Below are 22,154 nucleotides of genomic sequence, written 5' to 3' on the forward strand. Positions count from 1 at the left end.
TGTGAGTGAATTTATTAGAATGTGCATTGGAGAGGTTGTACACAGTGTTACTATTAAAACCTACCCCAACCAGAAACTGTGGATAGAAGGCAGCATTCGCGCAAAACTGAAAGCGCAAACCACCGCATTCAACCATGGAAAGAGGTCGGGGAATATAGCTGAATATAAACAGTGTAGTTATTCCTTCACAAGGCAATCAAAGAAGCAGAATGTCAGTATAGGGACAAAATGGAGTCGCAATTCAATGGCCCAGACAAGAGACGTATGTGACAGGGTCTACAGGCAATTACGTACTAGAAATGTATTCATAAAATGCCTGGATGTTTACAATTTCGGTGATTCTCTTAGAAATGGGTAAAAGTACTGGATAGCAACCTCAGGTGTAAAATAGTAAATAGCGGCTACTTCTCAGAGAGTTTTGAAGAGTTAAACAAGGGTGTCCGCTGTCACCATATCTATTCGTTATGGCCATCAAAATGCCAGCTATTAAATCATATCAAATAACAACATTAGAGGATTAGAAATCCAAGGCTTAGAAACAAAGGTGTCCATGTATGCCGATTACTCAAGTTTTATATTTAGTCTGCTAGCTAGATCCCTGTAATGTCTCATTGAAGATCTAGATAACTTTTCTGGACTGTCTGGACTAAAACCTAATTATGACAAGATACAGTGTGCCTATCTATATTTATCCATTTGTATATTTGTATTTAAACAGGTAAGTTGTCTGAGAACACATACTCATTTACAGCAACAACCTGGGGAATAGTTACAGGGGAGAAGAGGGGGGATGAATGAGCCAATTCTAAACCGGGGATGATTAGGTGGCCATGATGGTATGAAGGACAGATTGGGAATTTAGCCAGGACACTGTGGTTAACACCCCTACTCTTGCGATCAGTGCCATGGGATCTTTAGTGACCACAGAGAGTCAGGACACCCATGTAACGTCCCATCCAAAAGACGGCACCCTACTGCCTTTGGTCATTGGGATATGTTTTAGACAAGAGGAAAGGGTGCCTCCTACTGACCCTCCAACACCACTTCCAGAAGCATCTGTTCTCCCATCCAGGGACTTACCAGGACCAACCCTGCTTAGCTTAGCTTCAGAAGCAAACCAGCAGCGGGATGATGGGTGGTATGCAGGCCTAGCTGGCTATATAATGAATATGATTTGGGTGTTGTGAGATTATTAAATATAAAAGCACTAACATCTCTAAAATCCCTAAATGGTTCTCAAGTAAAATACTAAGAAAAGTTGATCCACTGTTAAGTAGCCCTTTTGCCTGTGTACAGATTTCGATGTTTCATTTTTGATTGATTGCAAATGATACCTTTTTCTAAGTATCTCTCTTTTTCAAACAAGCATTGCAGAGCTGGCTACAATTTAAATTTCATCCACCTGAAAAGATAGAATAAATATTAATGCTGAATTTAAATGTGCTGGTTGATAAAATACCTGTATTATATGGGAAACAGTTTGAAAGGGGTATTTTGTTATTAAATGATATTGTAAATTGGAATAGGTGAGTTGTCTTTTATAGAGTTATCAGAAATATATGGAAAGGTCTGCTCAGTCCAAGATTATAACCAATTGATTACAGCATTACACCAAAAATGGAGGCAGGGAAGTGGTCTGTCTGCCCAATTTAAAGGATCAAAATTTGCAGCGGAATAAAAATAGTAAAAATAGGAATGTATACCAGTATCATTTGAGGACCAGGATGTTGATATGTGCCATACAGATAGCAAAATTGTTGGGAAGAGATTCCTCTCGATGATTCAAGACTTGTGCTTTTCAGCTAATGCAGATTTCGTAGTGAGAATACAGAATCAATTGACCATTTATTTTAGTATTGCCCTCAAGTAGGTTCTCAGGAATAGCTGAAAATGCAAAACATTGACCCTAGATCTGTTGGAGATCAATTACTATTGTTTTTCAACAGTCTGTAGAGTCTATTCAATAGAAATGGTATGTTAATCACAGCATAGTTGAAATATATATGCTGCGTAGAAATCCAAAGTGTGTGGCCAGGAGAGACAGGTGGGATGGGCTAAGGGAAGCTGAGGGTTGGGATGTGGAATTGGAGACAAGTGGGGGTGGAGTTGCTGGGTGAAGGATAGAATGAGATGTAAAATAAATTCCAGATAAAACATACATTTGAATTACACTGAGGGGCTGTGTTGATACAGTTGAGGCTTATGCCATGAAGGTGTTTGTACAAATGCATACTAATTCAAATGCTCAGATGGACATGGTGCCATACATGCACTCAAACATTGTTGGCCTGGCTGTTTCTCTTATTTGGTGGTGCATGGGGTAGGGAATGGAATTATTTTATGTCTCAGGGTGGAATGTGATGGTTGAGGGGCAGCTCTTGGATGGCTGTATCGGTCAGGTCCCCCTTTGACATTGTGGGAGATTTGTTGACGTGCGTCTCTGGATAAGAAGCTGTTAGACTAATGTGATGTAGTTGGGCAGCTTCACTGCAAGTATGTTTATTAAGAGAATAAGTCTAGCTGAATTTACACAGTAACATTTGGTTCATGATCCAACCACTTAACTATCAATGTTTGTAGGGTCTACACATTGTATAAAAATGTCTCACACATCCAGGTCTGCTTTGTGACCAGATTAGCTGGTGATTAATACAAATTAGGACCATTAAGGCTGCTGATGTCATAAGTACTACCTGTCAATGATTTGAGACACAGGTTCAATTGATTTAAAAATAGTTTGACCATCCAGATCACACCACCTGAGGTGGTCAGGAAAGTGATCACAATGAGTATTAAACTTGTCTACAACTGCCTAAAGGTGGGCACAGATGACAGACATCAAGACAAAGGCACTTTAACCCCAGGTACAAATGAGACCGGTGAACACCGTGTAAGAGAGAATACCGGACACATGGTAAGTAATATTGATGTGACATTTAGTAATATACAAGAGGCAACCAGTATCGTCTTCCAGCCACGTCATTTAATTCAGACCAACAACCACAGTTCAGAAATGTTTCAGCACAAAATGCACAGGTTTACAATGGTCACTGAAGTTGATTTGGCGGTTGGAGGAAAACAGCACGACCCGATGAAAATGTCCCAGAAGCCTTGTACATCTTCAGGTTCCCCAGGAAGATATCCTGCAAGACAAACCATCAGTACCAGCATTCTAGTTCCCAGTCATGTGTGCATGAACATATTCACTCACATTCAGTAACAGGTGTAAGCCACATCCAAGTACTTATAGGTTCCGACACAGGGGTCACCGAACACGGAGTTGGATACCTTGACGATACACTGGCGCTCTCCGTCACACCTGTGTGAAACAGGTAGAGGTTAACATCACAGCCAATGAGTGCCTAAGGGTAAATGCACACTAAAGGTTTCAGTACCTTTCTGCCATAGTGCTGGTGGTGGATGGGCTGAGGCAGTTGGTGTTTTTGAGTTGTTTATGTGGGCGCCCAATGGAACACACATCGTGTTGACGACGACCATAGTTGGCACGCTGAATATGGATCTCACCCCGATCTGAGGAAGAGAACAAAGAAAAGGATAGCCAAATCTGGTTGTATGTGTGGGCTAGTGACTAACATACGTCTCCACATGAATACACTGTACGGTAGTGTTGACCAGCTTACCACATAGTAGTTGAGAATCAGAGCCTTCACATATGATGCTGCTTACTGCAAGGACAACAGGAGTTACACAACACTGGCCAGACAAATTAAGACACATTTTCCTGGTGAAGTGTTAGTGACGGGCACTAATAAGGTACGTTGATTTCAGGTGCATTTTAAGCATGAACTAAACTATATAAAGTTAAGTGTCATCTTCCACCGTTATTAACTTGTAGCTTAAATCCCTTATGAACAGTTCAAAGTACTTACATTTTAAGCAAACTGGCTGGCTAGACCTAAACTGGTGAAAAATTTGTCAACCCGCTAGACCAAATATGTCTTTCTATGCAGTTTGTGCTGTGACATTGTCAGATTAGCTATAAGCCCTACAAAGCTGTTGGAGTTGTGCTAGCTAGTTACCGTTCACTGAAACATGTTCAGTTGTAAACCAGATTAAGTGTGCACAAGCATCAAATGAGCTTAAGCCACTTCCCTGCCATGTTCTTCCTGGCTAAATGATCTAGATACGTACAAGGAACAGCAGCATAGTCAAAGATGTTACTGCAAAAAGGGTCAATGCAGATGGTCGGGGTAGTCATTCAGCAGTTTTATGGCTTGGGGGAAATAGAAGCCGTTCAGGGTTCTGTTGGTTCCAGACTTGGTGCATCCGTACCATTTGTCATAGAGTAGCAGAGACCAGTATGACTTGGGTGGCTCGAGTCTGTATGTAGGGCATTCCGACACACGTGGTGTCGAGATCCTGATGGCAGGGAGCCCAGCCTGAGTGATGTACTGGTTCGTACACACTACCCTCTGTAGCACCTTGCAGTCAGATGCCATACCTAGTGGTGATGCAGCCAGTCAATTCTCTCAAGGGTGCAGCTGTAGAATTGAGGATCGGAGGGCTGATACCAAATATTTCTAGCCTCCTGGTAGGGAGGGGCTCGGCCCTCCGTTTCCGGTAGTCCACAATCAGTTCCTTTGTAGTCTTGGCATCACACTTCCAGGTCTCATACCTGCCTATAGGCTACGCTAACTAAAGTTGTTGCCGGCTACATTTCTCAATAACCACAGCTTGTTGGCTAGCTAGCAGGTGAGGGTGGTTTACACGTTGAGAAACACATGCATGTATGAAACACGTTGTGGCCATAAGATAGCATTTAATAAAACATAGTTAGCAAGCTGGTACCATAGGGGAACCAACCTATTCTATTCCTTTTCTAGCTATCAGCAGAGTGCACTCTTTTACAAAAGAGTAACGTGGGTAGGAGTATTTAACAATATCCCAACATGCCACAGTCATACCGATAGTAAGTTGCATCTAATTATGGATATTGGTGCCCACCACTAAGTATTATTAGCACACATTCAGAGACTGACTTGTTTCTTGCTGTTGGACACAGGAGTATTTGATGTCCAGGTACTTGTAAGTCCCGACACAGGGGTCTCCAAAAACGAAATTGGATGCCGGCACAACACACTCGCTTTCCCCACCGCATCTGTGTGTTTCAAAGACAGGTTGAGGTCATGAGTTCCTACAGGTAAACACTACAGGTTCCAGTACCCTTCTACCATCTTCCTGGTGGTGGTTAACACTATAACCAAGGAGTTTCTACAGATAAACACAGGTTTCAGTACCTTTCTGCCATAGTGCTGGTGGTGGATTGGCTGAGGCAGTTGGTGTCGGTGAGTTGGTTATCGGGGCGCCCAATGGAACAGATATCGTGTTGACGACGACCATAGTTGGCACGCTTGATTTGAATCTTACCTCCATCTGAGGGAGATGGGGAAGAGAGAATGAAAAGGAGAAAGGTGAGGGACAAAGGAGAGCCAAGTCTGGGTCTCTATGGTGTGGGCTAGTGACGCTAATCTACAGTAGAAACTATCATAGGTGGTCGGTGTGTATACTGTAGGGTTGACTAGCTTACCACATTGCAGTAAAGCATCAGAGCCTTCACACGTGATGCTGATTGCTGCCAGGACAAATAAACAGGAATTACACACTACTCACATTAGCTTGGTTAAGTAGCATCATCATTATTACATACAGTACCTCCATCCGTTAGTGTACAGCAAGCTGCAGCCAGCACTGAAACAACATCACACAGCTAGTTCAGCAACATTCAACATCATATGCACTTGGACCATGAAGCTACAATTCAGCATTTGAGTTAAACCTAGTGGATTATAGTTAAGTTCAGCATTTGGTCTCTTATTCCAAGAATGCAACGTGACAATTATATATATTTTTTGACCAATAGAAATTCAATGTACCTCTAATCATATTACATGTACTTCATTTACTCTCAAATACAAACATTTGGTCATATATATTTAAATTCTAATCTGCATCAGATACAGATTTTGTATACTCACATGTGACCACCGTCAGTCTGAACATGCGCATGATTCCAGGTACAGGCGTGGTAGTAACAGAGAAAATGCAACTGATGATAACAAGACCCAATTCACCTGGTATTTATGTTATGTGACATGTCTTAATTAACCCAGGTGTATCTCTTTGTCTCCAGGTGCACCTCATTGCAATTAGGGGCCGGCGTTTGCTGGTCTATACCTGGCTATTGAGTCAGTCTCATGGAGTTAGATAGAGGACTCTAGGTGGATAAAATCCATTTTGACATGAACATTGCCATTGAGGGCTTCCAACATTTTAAAGTAGTCATGTAGGTGGGGATCTTTGTTAAGGAAGAATCACACGGGCCACATTCAGTCGCAAAACCTTTGAGCATTGCAGATATACATTTCATGATTAGAGACAATGTATTTCTTTATTCTACATCTCGGAGAGACATATTTGTTAAACACAGCATATTTGTTTATAACCTTCCAAAATGTTGCATCCTTCTGAATGCACCCCATTATTAATTTCCCCATTATTCTTTATACATTGCCAGCAGCATACCACCCTGCATACCACTGCTGGCTTGCTTCTGAAGCAAAGCAGGATTGGTCCATGTCAGTCCCTGGATGGTAGACCAGATGCTGCTGGAAGTGGTGTTGGAGGGGCAGTAGGAGGCACTCTTTCCTCTGGTCTAGAACATGCCCCAGGGCTGTGATTGGGACACTGCTCTGTGTAGGGTGCTGTCATTTGGATGGGATGTTAAATGGGTGTCCTCACTCTCTGAGGTCATTAAAGATCCCATGGCACTTATCGTAAGAGTAGAGGTGTTAACCCCGGTGTCCCTACTAAATTCCCAATCTGGCACCCAAACCATCACGGTCACCTAATAATCCCCAGTTTACGATTGACTCATTCATCCCCCTCCTCTCCCCTGTAACTATTCCCCAGGTCATTGTTGTAAATTAGAATGTGTTCTCAGTCAATTTACCTGGTAAAATAACAGATAACAAAAATTTTAATGATTCAATCAGGAGGGATCAGTCAATTAATTATACTCTTGTGCAAACACAGCATAACCTGTCTCCCTCGCCAGCAGCCAATGAAATTGAGTGCGCCAAATTCAATCAACAGAAATCTCATAATTCAATTTTCTCAAACATACAAGTATTAGGCACAATTTTAAAGATAAAATTCTCGTTAAACCAACTACAGTGTCCGATTTCAAAAAAGCTTTTCTGCGAAAGCAGAGCATATCATTATGTTAGGTCATTAACTAGTCACAGAAAGCAGACAGCGATTTTCCAAGCAAAGAGAGAAGTCACAAAAAGCAGAAATATTGATCAAATGAATCACTAACCTTTGATATTCTTCATCAGATGACACTCCCGGGACAACATGTTACACAATACATGTATGTTTTGTTCGATCAAGTTCATATTTATATCCAAAAATCTCAGTTTACATTTGGCTTTGCCTCCAAAACATCCCGTGAATTTGCACAGAGCCACATCAAATCACAGAAAAACTCATAATAAACATTAATAAAAGATACAAGTGTTATTCACAGATTTAAAGATATACTTCTCCTTAATGCAACCGCTGTGTCAGATTTCAAAAAAACTTTACGGAAGAAGCAAACCATGCAATAATCTGAGTACGGCTCTCAGAGACATTCACAACCCAAGAAGATATCCGCCATGATGGAGTCAACATAAGTCAGAAATAGCATTATAAATATTCACTTACCTTTGATGATCTTCGTCAGAATGCACTCCCAGGAATCCCAGTTCGACAATAAATGTTTGATTTGTTCCATAAAGTCCATCATTTATGTCCAAATTCCTCCTTTTGTTAGGGCGTTTAGTAAACAAATCGAAACTCACGAGGCGCGTGCAAGTCCAGCGGAAATGTCGGACGAAAATTCCAAAAAGTTATATTACTGGTCGTAGAAACAAATCAAACGATGTATAGAATCAATCTTTATGATGTTTTTATCATAGATGTTCAATAATGTCCCAACCGGAGAATTAATTTGTCTGTAGAAAAGCAATGGAACGAGAGGTAACTTTCTCATGACCGCGCATCATGAGACCAAGGCTGCTGGTAGACCTCTGACTCATTCCCCTCCCATTCAGCCCCCCTTCACAGTAGAAGCATGAAACAACGTTCTAACGACTGTTGACATCTAGTGGAAGCCTTAGGAAGTGCAAGATGACCCATATCCCGCTGTTTATTCAATTGGGGCTGAGTTGAAAAACTACAAACCTCAGATTCCCCACTTCCTGGTTTGGATTTTTTTCTCAGGTTTTTGCCTGCCATATGAGTTCTGTTATACTCACAGACATCATTCAAACAGATTTAGAATCTTCAGAGTGTTTTCTATCCAATACTACTAATAATATGCATATATTAACATCTGGGACTGAGTAGGAGGCAGTTTACTCTGGGCACGCTTTTCATCCAAACGTGAAAATGCTGCCCCCTATCCATAAGAAGATAACTGTTGGTGGCAGTAAATTGCCAGATTTGGCTTCATACAGTCCCTTTTCAAACAAAACACTCTGTTGCGCTGTGCATCCTTTTAATGTCTTTGCCAACTCATAGAAATTATAGAAGAAAATTGTCTAATTTAATAAAATGAATATCGTCTCGATTGTCTCTAATGTAATTACATTTGTTATTTGATTGGAATGGAGCTGCCCGTGGGCTCACGGACACCATATTGGGACACATATAAAGATGATATACTGTGACTATCATTCTCTATGGTCAGATCCCCATAATGTGTTGTTCTGGTGGCTGAGCGTATGTCCTCTTCCTCTCAACTGTTGATTCTCAGGGCTGCTGGACAGGTGCCTAGCCCTTCAAAGTGCGAGCCCTTTGGGTGTTGCACTTATCAGGCTTCACCGCCACGGTCCGGAAAGGCTGGTCCGAGTGATTTTGTGCATTTATATGATCCCATTTGCCACTCCTGTGAAGGAAGACCGCTGCGCTTGAAGGCAGTTTATTGACCACAGATCCCCAGTACAGGTACTCTACTGTAAACATTATTAACCTGTCTGGCTCTGGCGTTCCGCTAGCGGAACTCCTCTCACATTCCACTGAAAAGGCAGAGCGCGAAATTCAAAAGATATTTTTTAGAAATATTTAACTTTCACACATTAACAAGTCCAATACAGCAAATGAAAGATACACATCTTGTGAATCCAGTCAACATGTCCGATTTTTAAAATGTTTTACAGCGAAAACACCACATATATTTATGTTAGCTCACCACCAAATACAAAAAAGGACAGACATTTTTCACAGCACAGGTAGCATGCACAAAGCCAACCTAACTAACCAAGAACCAACCAAACTAACCAAGAAACAACTTCATCAGATGACAGTCTTATAACATGTTATACAATAAATCTATGTTTTGTTCGAAAAATGTGCATATTTGAGGTATAAATCAGTTTTACATTGCAGCTAACATCACAGCTACCGTCACAAATAGGACCGAAGCAGCCAGAGTAATTACAGACACCAACGTCAAATACGTAAATACTCATCATAAAACATTTATGAAAAATCGATGGTGTACAGCAAATTAAAGACAAACATCTTGTGAATCCAGCCAATATTTCCGATTTTTTAAGTGTTTTACAGCGAAAACACAATATAGCATTATATTAGCTTACTACAATAGCCTACCACACTACCGCATTCATTCATCAAGGCACGTTAGCGATAGCAATAGGCACGTTAGCGATAGGGAATAAACCAGCAAAAGATATTAATTTTCACTAACCTTCATAAACCTTCATCAGATGACAGTCCTATAACATCAGGTTATACATACACTTATGTTTTGTTCGAAAATGTGCATATTTAGAGCTGAAATCAGTGGTTATACATTGTGCTAACGTAGCTTCTTTTTCCCAGAATGTGCAGATATTTTTATGACACTCAAACTATTCTGACCAAATAACTATACATAAACGTTACTAAAAAATACATGTTGTATAGGAAATGATAGATACACTAGTTCTTAATGCAATCGCCGTGTTAGAATTCTAAAAATAACTTCATTACGATATGCAGTTTACGTTATGGCGAGAGCGTGCCCAAACTCTGGGCGCAAACGACTAGTACAACATGTTCGACAGATATATGAAATAGCATCATAAAATGGGTCCTACTTTTGACGATCTTTCATCAGAATGTTGTACAAGGGGTCCTTTGTCGGGAACAATCGTTGTTTGGATTTAGAATGTCCTCTTCTCCAGTCAATTAGCACGGAAAGCTAGCAAAGTAGCGCTAAGCTCTCCTTCCTGAACAAAGGCACACAACGCAACACGCCTAACGTCCCGAAAAAATTTCAATAATCTAATAAAACTATATTGAAAAAACATACTTTACGATGATATTGTCACATGTATCAAATAAAATCAAAGCCGGAGATATTAGTCGTCCATAACGACAGCTTATCAGAAGGCAAATCCAGGTCCCTTCACGCGCTCTCCAGAAAACAGGAAACTGGTGACACGTCATGCCGAAAGCTTTTATTCGACACCAGATCAAGTTACACACTCCATTTCTTCTCTCACTGCCTGTCGACATCTAGTGGAAGACGTATGAAGTGCATCTATTCTAATAAATATCAAGGACCTTTATAGGCAGGCCCTAGAACAGAGCATCGATTTCAGATTTTCCACTTCCTGTCAGGAAGTTTGCTGCAAAAGGAGTTCTGTTTTACTCACAGATATAATTCAAACGGTTTTAGAAACTAGAGAGTGTTTTCTATCCAATAGTAATAATAATATGCATATTGTACGAGCAAGAATTGAGTACGAGGCCGTTTAAATTGGGCACGATTTTCCCCCAAAGTGAAAACAGCGCCCTCTGTCCTCAACAGGTTAAAGTGAACCGTGTTGAATGACTATGTACATATGGCAGCAGTCTCTATGGTACAGGGTAGAGTACCAGTTGGTATCAGCCCAGTACCCTGCTTTTAACAGTGACTAAGTTTGGGCAGGGTTCTGGGCGGAGGCCGGCTAGAGGTTACTATTTCAACGTCCGATGGCCTGGAGTAAGAAACTTCTATCTCCAGTTTCTCAGTCTCTTGGTTACAGCTTTGATGCACCTGTACTATCATCTCCTTCTAGATGGTAGCGGGGTGAGCAGGCCATGGCTCGGGTGGCTGGGGTCCTTGATGATCTTCTTGGCCTATCTGTGACATCTGTGCTGTAGATGTCCTGGAGGGCAGGCAGTGTGCCCCCGTTGATGCTTGGGGCTGACCGCACCACCATCTGGGGAGCCCTGTGGTTGCAATTGCCGTACCAGGCGTTGATACAGCCCTACAGGATCCTCTCAATGGTGCACCTGTGGAAGTTCATGAAGCCAAATTTCTTCAGCCTCCTGAGGTTGAGTAGGCGCTGTTGCGCCTTCATCACATTGTCTCTGTGAATGGACCATGTCAGGTTGATTGTGATGTGGACGCCGAGTAACTTGAAGCTTTTCATCCTCTCCAGTGCGGCCCCGTAGACGTGGATGGGGACTAGCTCTCTCTGCTGTCTACTGTAGTCCACAATCAACTCCGTTGTTTTGTTGGAGAGGTTATTTTCCTGGCAACATTCCGTCAGGGCCCTCACCTCCTCCCTGTATGCTGTCTTGTCGTTGTTGGCAATCAGGCCTACCACTGTTGTCAGCAAACTTGATGATTGAGTTGCCACTCAGTCATGGGTGAACAGGGAGTACAGGAGGAGGCTGAGCACACACCCTTGTGGGGCCACAGTCTTGAGGAACAGCGTGGCGGAGGTGTTCTTGCCTACCTTCACAACCGAGGTCGGCCCGTCTACCCAGCTGCAAAGGGCGGGGTTGAGACCAAGGGCCCAAGCTTAGTGATGTGGTATGATTCTGCTATTTTCTTTACTTTTGAACCGGAACCCCCAACAGAAGCTAGCCAGATAACTAGCTATTAGCTAGTAGTCAGCTAGCCACTGCTAGCGGTCATCAACTACTTTTAGCCAGGACATCTCTCGCCAGTCTACACAGCGCGACTCAAACCAGTGCAAATCAGGCTTAGTTTCTCCATATCTCCGGATTCCTACCGCAAGCTCTGAACCTTTTCACCTGGGTCATCGCAGCTAGCTAGCTGCTATCTGATTGGCTTCTCCTGGCTAACGTCTCTGTCCTGAAGCAAGCACTAATTAGCCTGGAGCTAGCCTATGCTAGGCCCATCTCCCGGCTAGCTGAAGAGGTCCATCAGCCACTCCTTAAGCTACAATACCTATTTTGACAATTGGCCTGGACCCCTTTAATTGCCGATATGGAGCCCTGCCGATCCTTCACTACTGGACTACTGACGTAATCCGCCCGAGGGGGTTTCAACTGGCTCCCCCATCGCGACGTTCCCTGAATGCCCATCTGCTATTCTGCTATCAGCGGCTCGCTAGCTGTCAAGAGGACACCGGATTGTTCGCTGAAGAAGTCCATAAGACAATTTTTTTGGGGCTACTATACATATTTTGACAATTGGCCTGGACCCTTTACTACAGGGAGTCCTGCTGATCCATCATGACTGATCTGCCGACGTAACCGCATGAAGGGGCTACAAATGACTTCTTCCGTCGCAAAGTCCCTCTAAGACCCTTCTGCTAGCGTGCATAACCAGGCCCGCAAGCTGTCTGAATCGATGTGTCTCCAGCTCGCCCAGCTACTCAATGGACCCAATGATCACTTGGATAAGCATGCCTCTCCCTAATGTCAATATGCCATGTCCATTGCTGTTTTGGTTAGTAATTATTGCCTTATTTCATTGTAGAGCTTCTAGCCCTGCTCAATACACCTTTGCAAACCCTTTAGTTCCACCTACCACACATGCGGTGACCTCATCTGGTTTAAATTATGTTTCTAGAGACAATATCTCTCTCATCGTCACTCAATGCATAGGTTTACCTCCACTATATTCACATCCTGCTATACCTTTGTCTGTACATTATGCCTTGAATCTATTCTACCTTGCCCAGAAACCTGCTCCTTTTACTCTCTGTTCCGAACGTACTAGACGACCAGTTCTTATAGCATTTATCCGTACCCTTATCCTACTCCTCCTCTGTTCCTCTGGTGATGTAGAGCTTAACCCAGGCCCTGCAGTGGCTAGCTCCACTCCCATTCCCCAGTCGCTCTCATTTGTTGACTTATGTAACCGTCAACGCCTTGGTTTCATGCATGTTAACATTAGAAGCCTCCTCCCTAAGTTTGTTGTATTCACTGCTTTAGCACACTCTGTCAACATGGATGTCCTAACCGTGTCTGAATCCTGACTTAGGAATACCACCAAAAACCCTGAAATTTCCATCCCTAACTATAACATTTTCTGAACAGATAGAACTGCCAAAGGGGGCGGAGTTGCAATCTACTGCAGAGACAGCCTGCAGAAATTTGTCTTACTCTCCAGGTCTGTGCTCAAACAATTTGAGCTTCTACTTTTAAAAATCCACCTCTCACCGTTGCCACTTGCTACAGACCACCTTCTGTCCCCAGCTGGGCCCTGGACACCATATATGAATTGATTTCCCCAATCTATCTTCAGAGCTCGTGCTGTTAGGTGACCTAAAATGGGACATGGTTAACACCCCGGCCATCCTACAATCTAAACTTGATGCCCTCAATCTCATACAAATTATCAATGAACCTACCAGGTACAACCCCAAATCCGTAAACACGGCACCCTCATAGATATCATCCTAACCAACCTGCCCTCCAAATGCACCTCTCCTGTCTTCAACCAGGATCTCAGTGAGCACTGCCTCATTGCCTGCGTCCGTAATGGGTCTGTGGTCAAACGACCACCCCCCATCACTGTCAAACGCTCCCGAAAACACTTCAGCGTGCAGGCCTTTTTAATCGACCTGGCCCGGATATCCTGGAAGGATATTGACCTCATTCCGACAGTAGAGGATGCCTGGTTATTCTTTAAAAGTGCTTTCCTCACCATCTTAAATAAGCATGCCCCACTCAAAAAATGTAGGACCAGGAACATATACAGCCCTTGGTTCACTCCAGACCTGACTGCCTTTGACCATCACAAAAACATCCTGTGGCGTACTGCGTTAGCATCAAATAGCCACCTCAATATGCAAATATTCAGGGAAGTTAGGAACCAAAATACACAGGCAGTTAGGAAAGCTAAGGATAGCTTTTCAAAAAGAAATTTGCATCCATGTAGCACAAACTCCAAAAAGTTCTAGGACACTGTAAAATCCATGGATAATGAGAGCACGTCCTCCCAGCTGCCCACTGCACCCAGGCTAGGAAACACTGTCACAACCGATAAATACATAATAATTGAGATTTTCAATAAGCATTTTTCTACGGCTGGCCTTGCTTTCCACCTGGCTACCCCTACATCGGTCAACAGTCTTGCACCCCCCAGATCAACTTGCCCAAGCCTCCCTCGTTTCTCTTTCACCCAAATCCAGATAGCTGATGTACTGAAAGAGATGTAAAATCTGGACCCCTACAAATCAGCTGGGCTTGACAATCTGGACCCTCTCTTTCTAAAATGATCCGCAGAAATTGTTGCAACAACTATGACTAGCCTGTTCAACCTCTATTTCGTATCGCCAGAGATCCACAAAGATTGGAAAGCTGCCGCGGTCATCCCCCTCTTCAAAGGGGAGACACTCTAGACCAAAATTGCTACAGACCTATATCTATCCCACCCTGCCTTTTTTAAGTCTTCGAAAGCCAAGTTAACAAACAGATCACCGACCACTTCGAATCCCACCGTACCTTCTCCGCTATGCAATCTGGTTTCCGATCTGGTCATGGGTGCACCTCAGCCACGCTCAAGGTCCTAAACGATATCATAACCGCCATCGATAAGAGACAATAGTGTGCAGCTGTATTCATCGACCTGGCCAAGGATTTCTACTCTGTCAATCACCACATTCTTATCGGCAGACTCTACAGTCTTGAATCCTCAAACGACTGACTCGCCTGGTTCACCAACTACTTCTCAGACAGAGTTCATTGTGTCAAATCGGATTTATACACTTAGTATACTGCTCAATTTATACACTTAATATACTGCTCAATTTATACACTTAATATACTGTTCAATTTATACACTTAGTATACTGCTCAATTTATACACTTACTATACTGCTCAATTTATACACTTAATATACTGCTCAATTTATACACTTACTATACTGCTCAATTTATACACTTAATATACTGCTCAATTTATACACTTAATATACTGCTCAATTTATACACTTAATATACTGCTCAATTTATACACTTATTATACTGCTCAATTTATACATTTAATATACTGCTCAATTCATACACTTAGTATACTGCGCAATTTATACACTTAATATACTACTCAATTTATACACTTACTATACTACTCAATTTATACACTTAATATACTGCTCAATTTATACACTTAATATACTACTCAATTTATACACTTAGTATACTGCTCAATTTATACACTTAGTATACTGCTCAATTTATACACTTAGTATACTACTCAATTTATACACTTAGTATACTGCTCAATTTATACACTTAATAAACTGCACGCTAATATTATGGTAAAAGCAAGCAAGCGATGGACAGTACCTAAAGAGGTCCTCTATTGATTATGTTTCATGGCAGTCTACACTAGTTTGACTGCCTATGCCGCTGGGTCATCGCTCATCCGTATGTTTGTGTGTGTATATTCTTATTCCATCAATGTACTTAGATTTGTGTGCATTAGGTAGTTGTTGTGGAATTGTTAGATTACTTGTTAGATATTACTTCCTTATTGGAAGTATAACCACAAGCATTTTGCTACACTCACAATAAAATATGCTAACCATGTGTATGTGACCAATAACTTCTGCTAACCATGTGTATGTGACCAATAACATCTGCTAACCATGTGTATGTGACCAATAAAATCTGCTAACCATGTGTATGTGACCAATAACCTCTGCTAACCATGTGTATGTGACCAATAACATCTGCTAACCATGTGTATGTGACCAATAACATCTGCTAACCATGTGTATGTGACCAATAAAATCTGCTAACCGTGTGTATGTGACCAATAACATATGTTAACCATGTGTATGTGACCAATAACTTCTGCTAACCATGTGTATGTGACCAATAACATCTGCTAACCATGTGTATGTGACCAATAAAATCTGCTAACCATGTGTATGTGACCAATAACCTCTGCTAACCATGTGTATGTGACCAATAACATCTGCTAACCATGTGTATGTGACCAATAACATCTGCTAACATGTGTATGTGACCAATAACATCTGCTAACCATGTGTATGTGACCAATAACATCTGCTAACCATGTGTATGTGACCAATAACATCTGTTAACCATGTGTATGTGACCAATAACGTCTGCTAACCATGTGTATGTGACCAATATCATCTGCTAACCATGTGTATGTGACCTATAACCTCTGCTAACCATGTGTATGTAGCCAATAACATCTGCTAACCATGTGTATGTGACCAATAACATCTGCTAACGGTGTGTATGTGACCAATAACATCTGCTAACCATGTGTATGTGACCAATAACATCTGCTAACCATGTGTATGTGACCAATAACATCTGCTAACCATGTGTATGTGACCATTAACATCTGCTAACCATGTGTATGTGACCAATAACATCTGCTAACCATGTGTATGTGACCAATAACGTCTGCTAACCATGTGTATGTGACCAATAACATCTACTAACCATGTGTATGTGACCAATTACATCTGCTAACCATGTGACCAATAACATCTGCTAACCGTGTGTAGGTGACCAATAACATCTGCTAACCATGTGTATGTGACCAATAACATCTGCTAACCATGTGTATGTGACCAATAACATCTGCCAACCGTGTGTATGTGACCAATAACATCTGCTAACCATGTTTATGTGACCAATAACATCTGCTAACCATATGTATGTGACCAATAACATCTGCTAACCATGTGTATGTGACCAATAACTTCTGCTAACCATGTGTATGTGACCAATAACATCTGCTAACCATGTGTATGTGACCTATAACATCTGCTAACCATGTGTATGTGACCAATAACCTCTGCTAACCATGTGTATGTGACCAATAACATCTGCTAACCATGTGTATGTGACCAATAACATCTGCTAACCATGTGTATGTGACCAATAAAATCTGCTAACCGTGTGTATGTGACCAATAACATATGTTAACCATGTGTATGTGACCAATAACTTCTGCTAACCATGTGTATGTGACCAATAACATCTGCTAACCATGTGTATGTGACCAATAAAATCTGCTAACCATGTGTATGTGACCAATAACCTCTGCTAACCATGTGTATGTGACCAATAACATCTGCTAACCATGTGTATGTGACCAATAACATCTGTTAACCATGTGTATGTGACCAATAACGTCTGCTAACCATGTGTATGTGACCAATATCATCTGCTAACCATGTGTATGTGACCTATAACCTCTGCTAACCATGTGTATGTAGCCAATAACATCTGCTAACCATGTGTATGTGACCAATAACATCTGCTAACGGTGTGTATGTGACCAATAACATCTGCTAACCATGTGTATGTGACCAATAACATCTGCTAACCATGTGTATGTGACCAATAACATCTGCTAACCATGTGTATGTGACCATTAACATCTGCTAACCATGTGTATGTGACCAATAACATCTGCTAACCGTGTGTATGTGACCAATAACGTCTGCTAACCATGTGTATGTGACCAATAACATCTACTAACCATGTGTATGTGACCAATTACATCTGCTAACCTTGTGACCAATAACATCTGCTAACCGTGTGTAGGTGACCAATAACATCTGCTAACCATGTGTATGTGACCAATAACATCTGCTAACCATGTGTATGTGACCAATAACATCTGCCAACCGTGTGTATGTGACCAATAACATCTGCTAACCATGTTTATGTGACCAATAACATCTGCTAACCATATGTATGTGACCAATAACATCTGCTAACCATGTGTATGTGAACTATAACCTCTGCTTACCATGTGTATGTAACCAATATCATCTGCTAACCATGTGTATGTGACCTATAACATCTGCTAACCGTGTGTATGTGACCAATAACATCTGCTAACCATGTGTATGTGACCAATAACATCTGCTAACCATGTGTATGTGACCAATAACACCTGCTAACCGTGTGTATGTGACCAATAACGTCTGTTAACCATGTGTATGTGACCAATAACATCTACTAACCATGTGTATGTGACCAATAACATCTGCTAACCATGTGACCAATAACATCTGCTAACAGTGTGTAGGTGACCAATAACATCTGCTAACCATGTGTATGTGACCAATAATATCTGCTAACCATGTGTATGTGACCAATAACATCTGCCAACCGTGTGTATGTGACCAATAACATCTGCTAACCATGTGTATGTGACCAATAACATATGCTAACCATGTGTATGTGACCAATAGCATCTGCTAACCGTGTGTATGTGACCAATAACATCTGCTAACCATGTATATGTGACCAATAACATCTGTTAACCATGTGTATGTGACCAATTACATCTGCTAACCATGTGACCAATAACATCTGCTAACCGTGTGTAGGTGACCAATAACATCTGCTAACCATGTGTATGTGACCAATAACATCTGCTAACCATGTGTATGTGACCAATAACACCTGCTAACCGTGTGTATGTGACCAATAACGTCTGTTAACCATGTGTATGTGACCAATAACATCTACTAACCATGTGTATGTGACCAATAACATCTGCTAACCATGTGACCAATAACATCTGCTAACAGTGTGTAGGTGACCAATAACATCTGCTAACCATGTGTATGTGACCAATAACATCTGCTAACCATGTGTATGTGACCAATAACATCTGCCAACCGTGTGTATGTGACCAATAACATCTGCTAACCATGTGTATGTGACCAATAACATATGCTAACCATGTGTATGTGACCAATAGCATCTGCTAACCGTGTGTATGTGACCAATAACATCTGCTAACCATGTGTATGTGACCAATAACATCTGTTAACCATGTGTATGTGACCAATAACATCTGCTAACCGTGTGTATGTGACCAATAACATCTGCTAACCATGTGTATGTGACCAATAAAATCTGCTAACCATGTGTATGTGACCTATAACCTCTGCTTACCATGTGTATGTGACCAATAACTTCTGCTAACCATGTGTATGTGACCAATAACATCTGCTAACCATGTGTATGTGACCAATAAAATCTGCTAACCATGTGTATGTGACCAATAACCTCTGCTAACCATGTGTATGTGACCAATAACATCTGCTAACCATGTGTATGTGACCAATAACATCTGCTAACATGTGTATGTGACCAATAACATCTGCTAACCATGTGTATGTGACCAATAACATCTGCTAACCATGTGTATGTGACCAATAACATCTGTTAACCATGTGTATGTGACCAATAACGTCTGCTAACCATGTGTATGTGACCAATATCATCTGCTAACCATGTGTATGTGACCTATAACCTCTGCTAACCATGTGTATGTAGCCAATAACATCTGCTAACCATGTGTATGTGACCAATAACATCTGCTAACGGTGTGTATGTGACCAATAACATCTGCTAACCATGTGTATGTGACCAATAACATCTGCTAACCATGTGTATGTGACCAATAACATCTGCTAACCATGTGTATGTGACCATTAACATCTGCTAACCATGTGTATGTGACCAATAACATCTGCTAACCGTGTGTATGTGACCAATAACGTCTGCTAACCATGTGTATGTGACCAATAACATCTACTAACCATGTGTATGTGACCAATTACATCTGCTAACCATGTGACCAATAACATCTGCTAACCGTGTGTAGGTGACCAATAACATCTGCTAACCATGTGTATGTGACCAATAACATCTGCTAACCATGTGTATGTGACCAATAACATCTGCCAACCGTGTGTATGTGACCAATAACATCTGCTAACCATGTTTATGTGACCAATAACATCTGCTAACCATATGTATGTGACCAATAACATCTGCTAACCATGTGTATGTGAACTATAACCTCTGCTTACCATGTGTATGTAACCAATATCATCTGCTAACCATGTGTATGTGACCTATAACATCTGCTAACCGTGTGTATGTGACCAATAACATCTGCTAACCATGTGTATGTGACCAATAACATCTGCTAACCATGTGTATGTGACCAATAACACCTGCTAACCGTGTGTATGTGACCAATAACGTCTGTTAACCATGTGTATGTGACCAATAACATCTACTAACCATGTGTATGTGACCAATAACATCTGCTAACCATGTGACCAATAACATCTGCTAACAGTGTGTAGGTGACCAATAACATCTGCTAACCATGTGTATGTGACCAATAACATCTGCTAACCATGTGTATGTGACCAATAACATCTGCCAACCGTGTGTATGTGACCAATAACATCTGCTAACCATGTGTATGTGACCAATAACATATGCTAACCATGTGTATGTGACCAATAGCATCTGCTAACCGTGTGTATGTGACCAATAACATCTGCTAACCATGTATATGTGACCAATAACATCTGTTAACCATGTGTATGTGACCAATTACATCTGCTAACCATGTGACCAATAACATCTGCTAACCGTGTGTAGGTGACCAATAACATCTGCTAACCATGTGTATGTGACCAATAACATCTGCTAACCATGTGTATGTGACCAATAACACCTGCTAACCGTGTGTATGTGACCAATAACGTCTGTTAACCATGTGTATGTGACCAATAACATCTACTAACCATGTGTATGTGACCAATAACATCTGCTAACCATGTGACCAATAACATCTGCTAACAGTGTGTAGGTGACCAATAACATCTGCTAACCATGTGTATGTGACCAATAACATCTGCTAACCATGTGTATGTGACCAATAACATCTGCCAACCGTGTGTATGTGACCAATAACATCTGCTAACCATGTGTATGTGACCAATAACATATGCTAACCATGTGTATGTGACCAATAGCATCTGCTAACCGTGTGTATGTGACCAATAACATCTGCTAACCATGTGTATGTGACCAATAACATCTGTTAACCATGTGTATGTGACCAATAACATCTGCTAACCGTGTGTATGTGACCAATAACATCTGCTAACCATGTGTATGTGACCAATAAAATCTGCTAACCATGTGTATGTGACCTATAACCTCTGCTTACCATGTGTATGTGACCAATAACATACCTTAAGGGAAGTCTGAGACGGGAGCCGTATGGTTAGTGAAGAAAGTCCCATTGCAAATGTACGGTCCCTTACCTGACGTCTTGCGACGTCGCAGAAAATCGCGGACGGCGTCGGGCCGTGGGCGGCGGAGAGCTCTTTCAGGAAGTCACCCAAAAAAACGTCTCGGACTTTCGGTTTCCGTTTTATAAAAATGACAAATTTTTGACTTTTTTCTGCATTCTCGAAAATTCCCACAAGAGGGAAAATAAATCATATTGCAAGCGCACGAGCACGTGGCAAACGAGCGCGGCCTTTTCTCCTAAACTGAAAATATTTCGAAGACGAAACTCGGCGAGCATAGGTTTGGAGTAATGGGCAGTTGGCCCCGAACGAGATGGCGTCGAGACCTCGGCGCTTTTTGAGTTATGGCCATTTTTCTGGGATTAAAGGGTTAAAACGCAAGTAGGGTGCTAATTTGACCGCTTCATGTCAAAGTACATAAGCATACGGTGTCAGGAAAAAAAGAACCAGCCATTTATCTATCGTAATTTAAGAGAAAATGTACATTGACCGTTTGGTGATGTTCACAAAGAGCAATTTTTTTTTCAAAAAAATCACAGATCCAGTTGCAGTGTGTTCAGACGTACATTTTTAAAGTGGGTCTCGATGCTCTGCGAGAATCCTGTGATTTTATATGATTTTATGAAATAACACACACTCATTTAACCCTCTTTAAATAAGTCAGTTCTTAACATAAAGACTTAAAACTCAATATTATATAAGAGCCTACCCCAAGGAGGGTATGTGTTCACTTTCAGCTTCCTATGTCAACTGGAAGTACCT

General features: G+C 41.5%; 1 protein-coding gene across 1 annotated transcript; it reads right to left on the reverse strand.

Annotated features, from left to right (window-relative positions):
* Positions 1-3,213: 3,213 nt before the first annotated feature.
* On the reverse strand, positions 3,214-6,027 carry LOC120064872 (L-rhamnose-binding lectin CSL3-like). Its single transcript, XM_039015463.1, has 8 exons — positions 5,997-6,027; positions 5,674-5,709; positions 5,549-5,593; positions 5,259-5,394; positions 5,001-5,119; positions 3,642-3,686; positions 3,396-3,531; positions 3,214-3,319 (listed from the first exon to the last, which is right to left on the reverse strand). The coding sequence occupies exons 1-8, from the start codon at positions 6,025-6,027 to the stop codon at positions 3,214-3,216; spliced, it is 654 nt and encodes a 217-aa protein (XP_038871391.1).
* Positions 6,028-22,154: the final 16,127 nt, after the last annotated feature.

The sequence above is a fragment of the Salvelinus namaycush genome, chromosome 20, assembly GCF_016432855.1.
Source record: "Salvelinus namaycush isolate Seneca chromosome 20, SaNama_1.0, whole genome shotgun sequence".
Taxonomy (NCBI): Eukaryota; Metazoa; Chordata; class Actinopteri; order Salmoniformes; family Salmonidae; genus Salvelinus; species Salvelinus namaycush.

What these genes read in the sequence shown, in the direction of transcription:
- LOC120064872 (XM_039015463.1), bottom strand. Translation starts at nt 6,027, where the DNA reads ATGCGCATGTTCAGACTGACGGTGGTCACAT. An exon ending in CTGTACACTAACGGATGGAG is followed by an intron (nt 5,594 to 5,673) that starts GTACTGTATGTA and finishes TTGTCCTGGCAG; the next exon opens with CAATCAGCATCACGTGTGAA. An exon ending in TGTCCAACAGCAAGAAACAA is followed by an intron (nt 3,687 to 5,000) that starts GTCAGTCTCTGA and finishes TTGTCCTTGCAG; the next exon opens with TAAGCAGCATCATATGTGAA.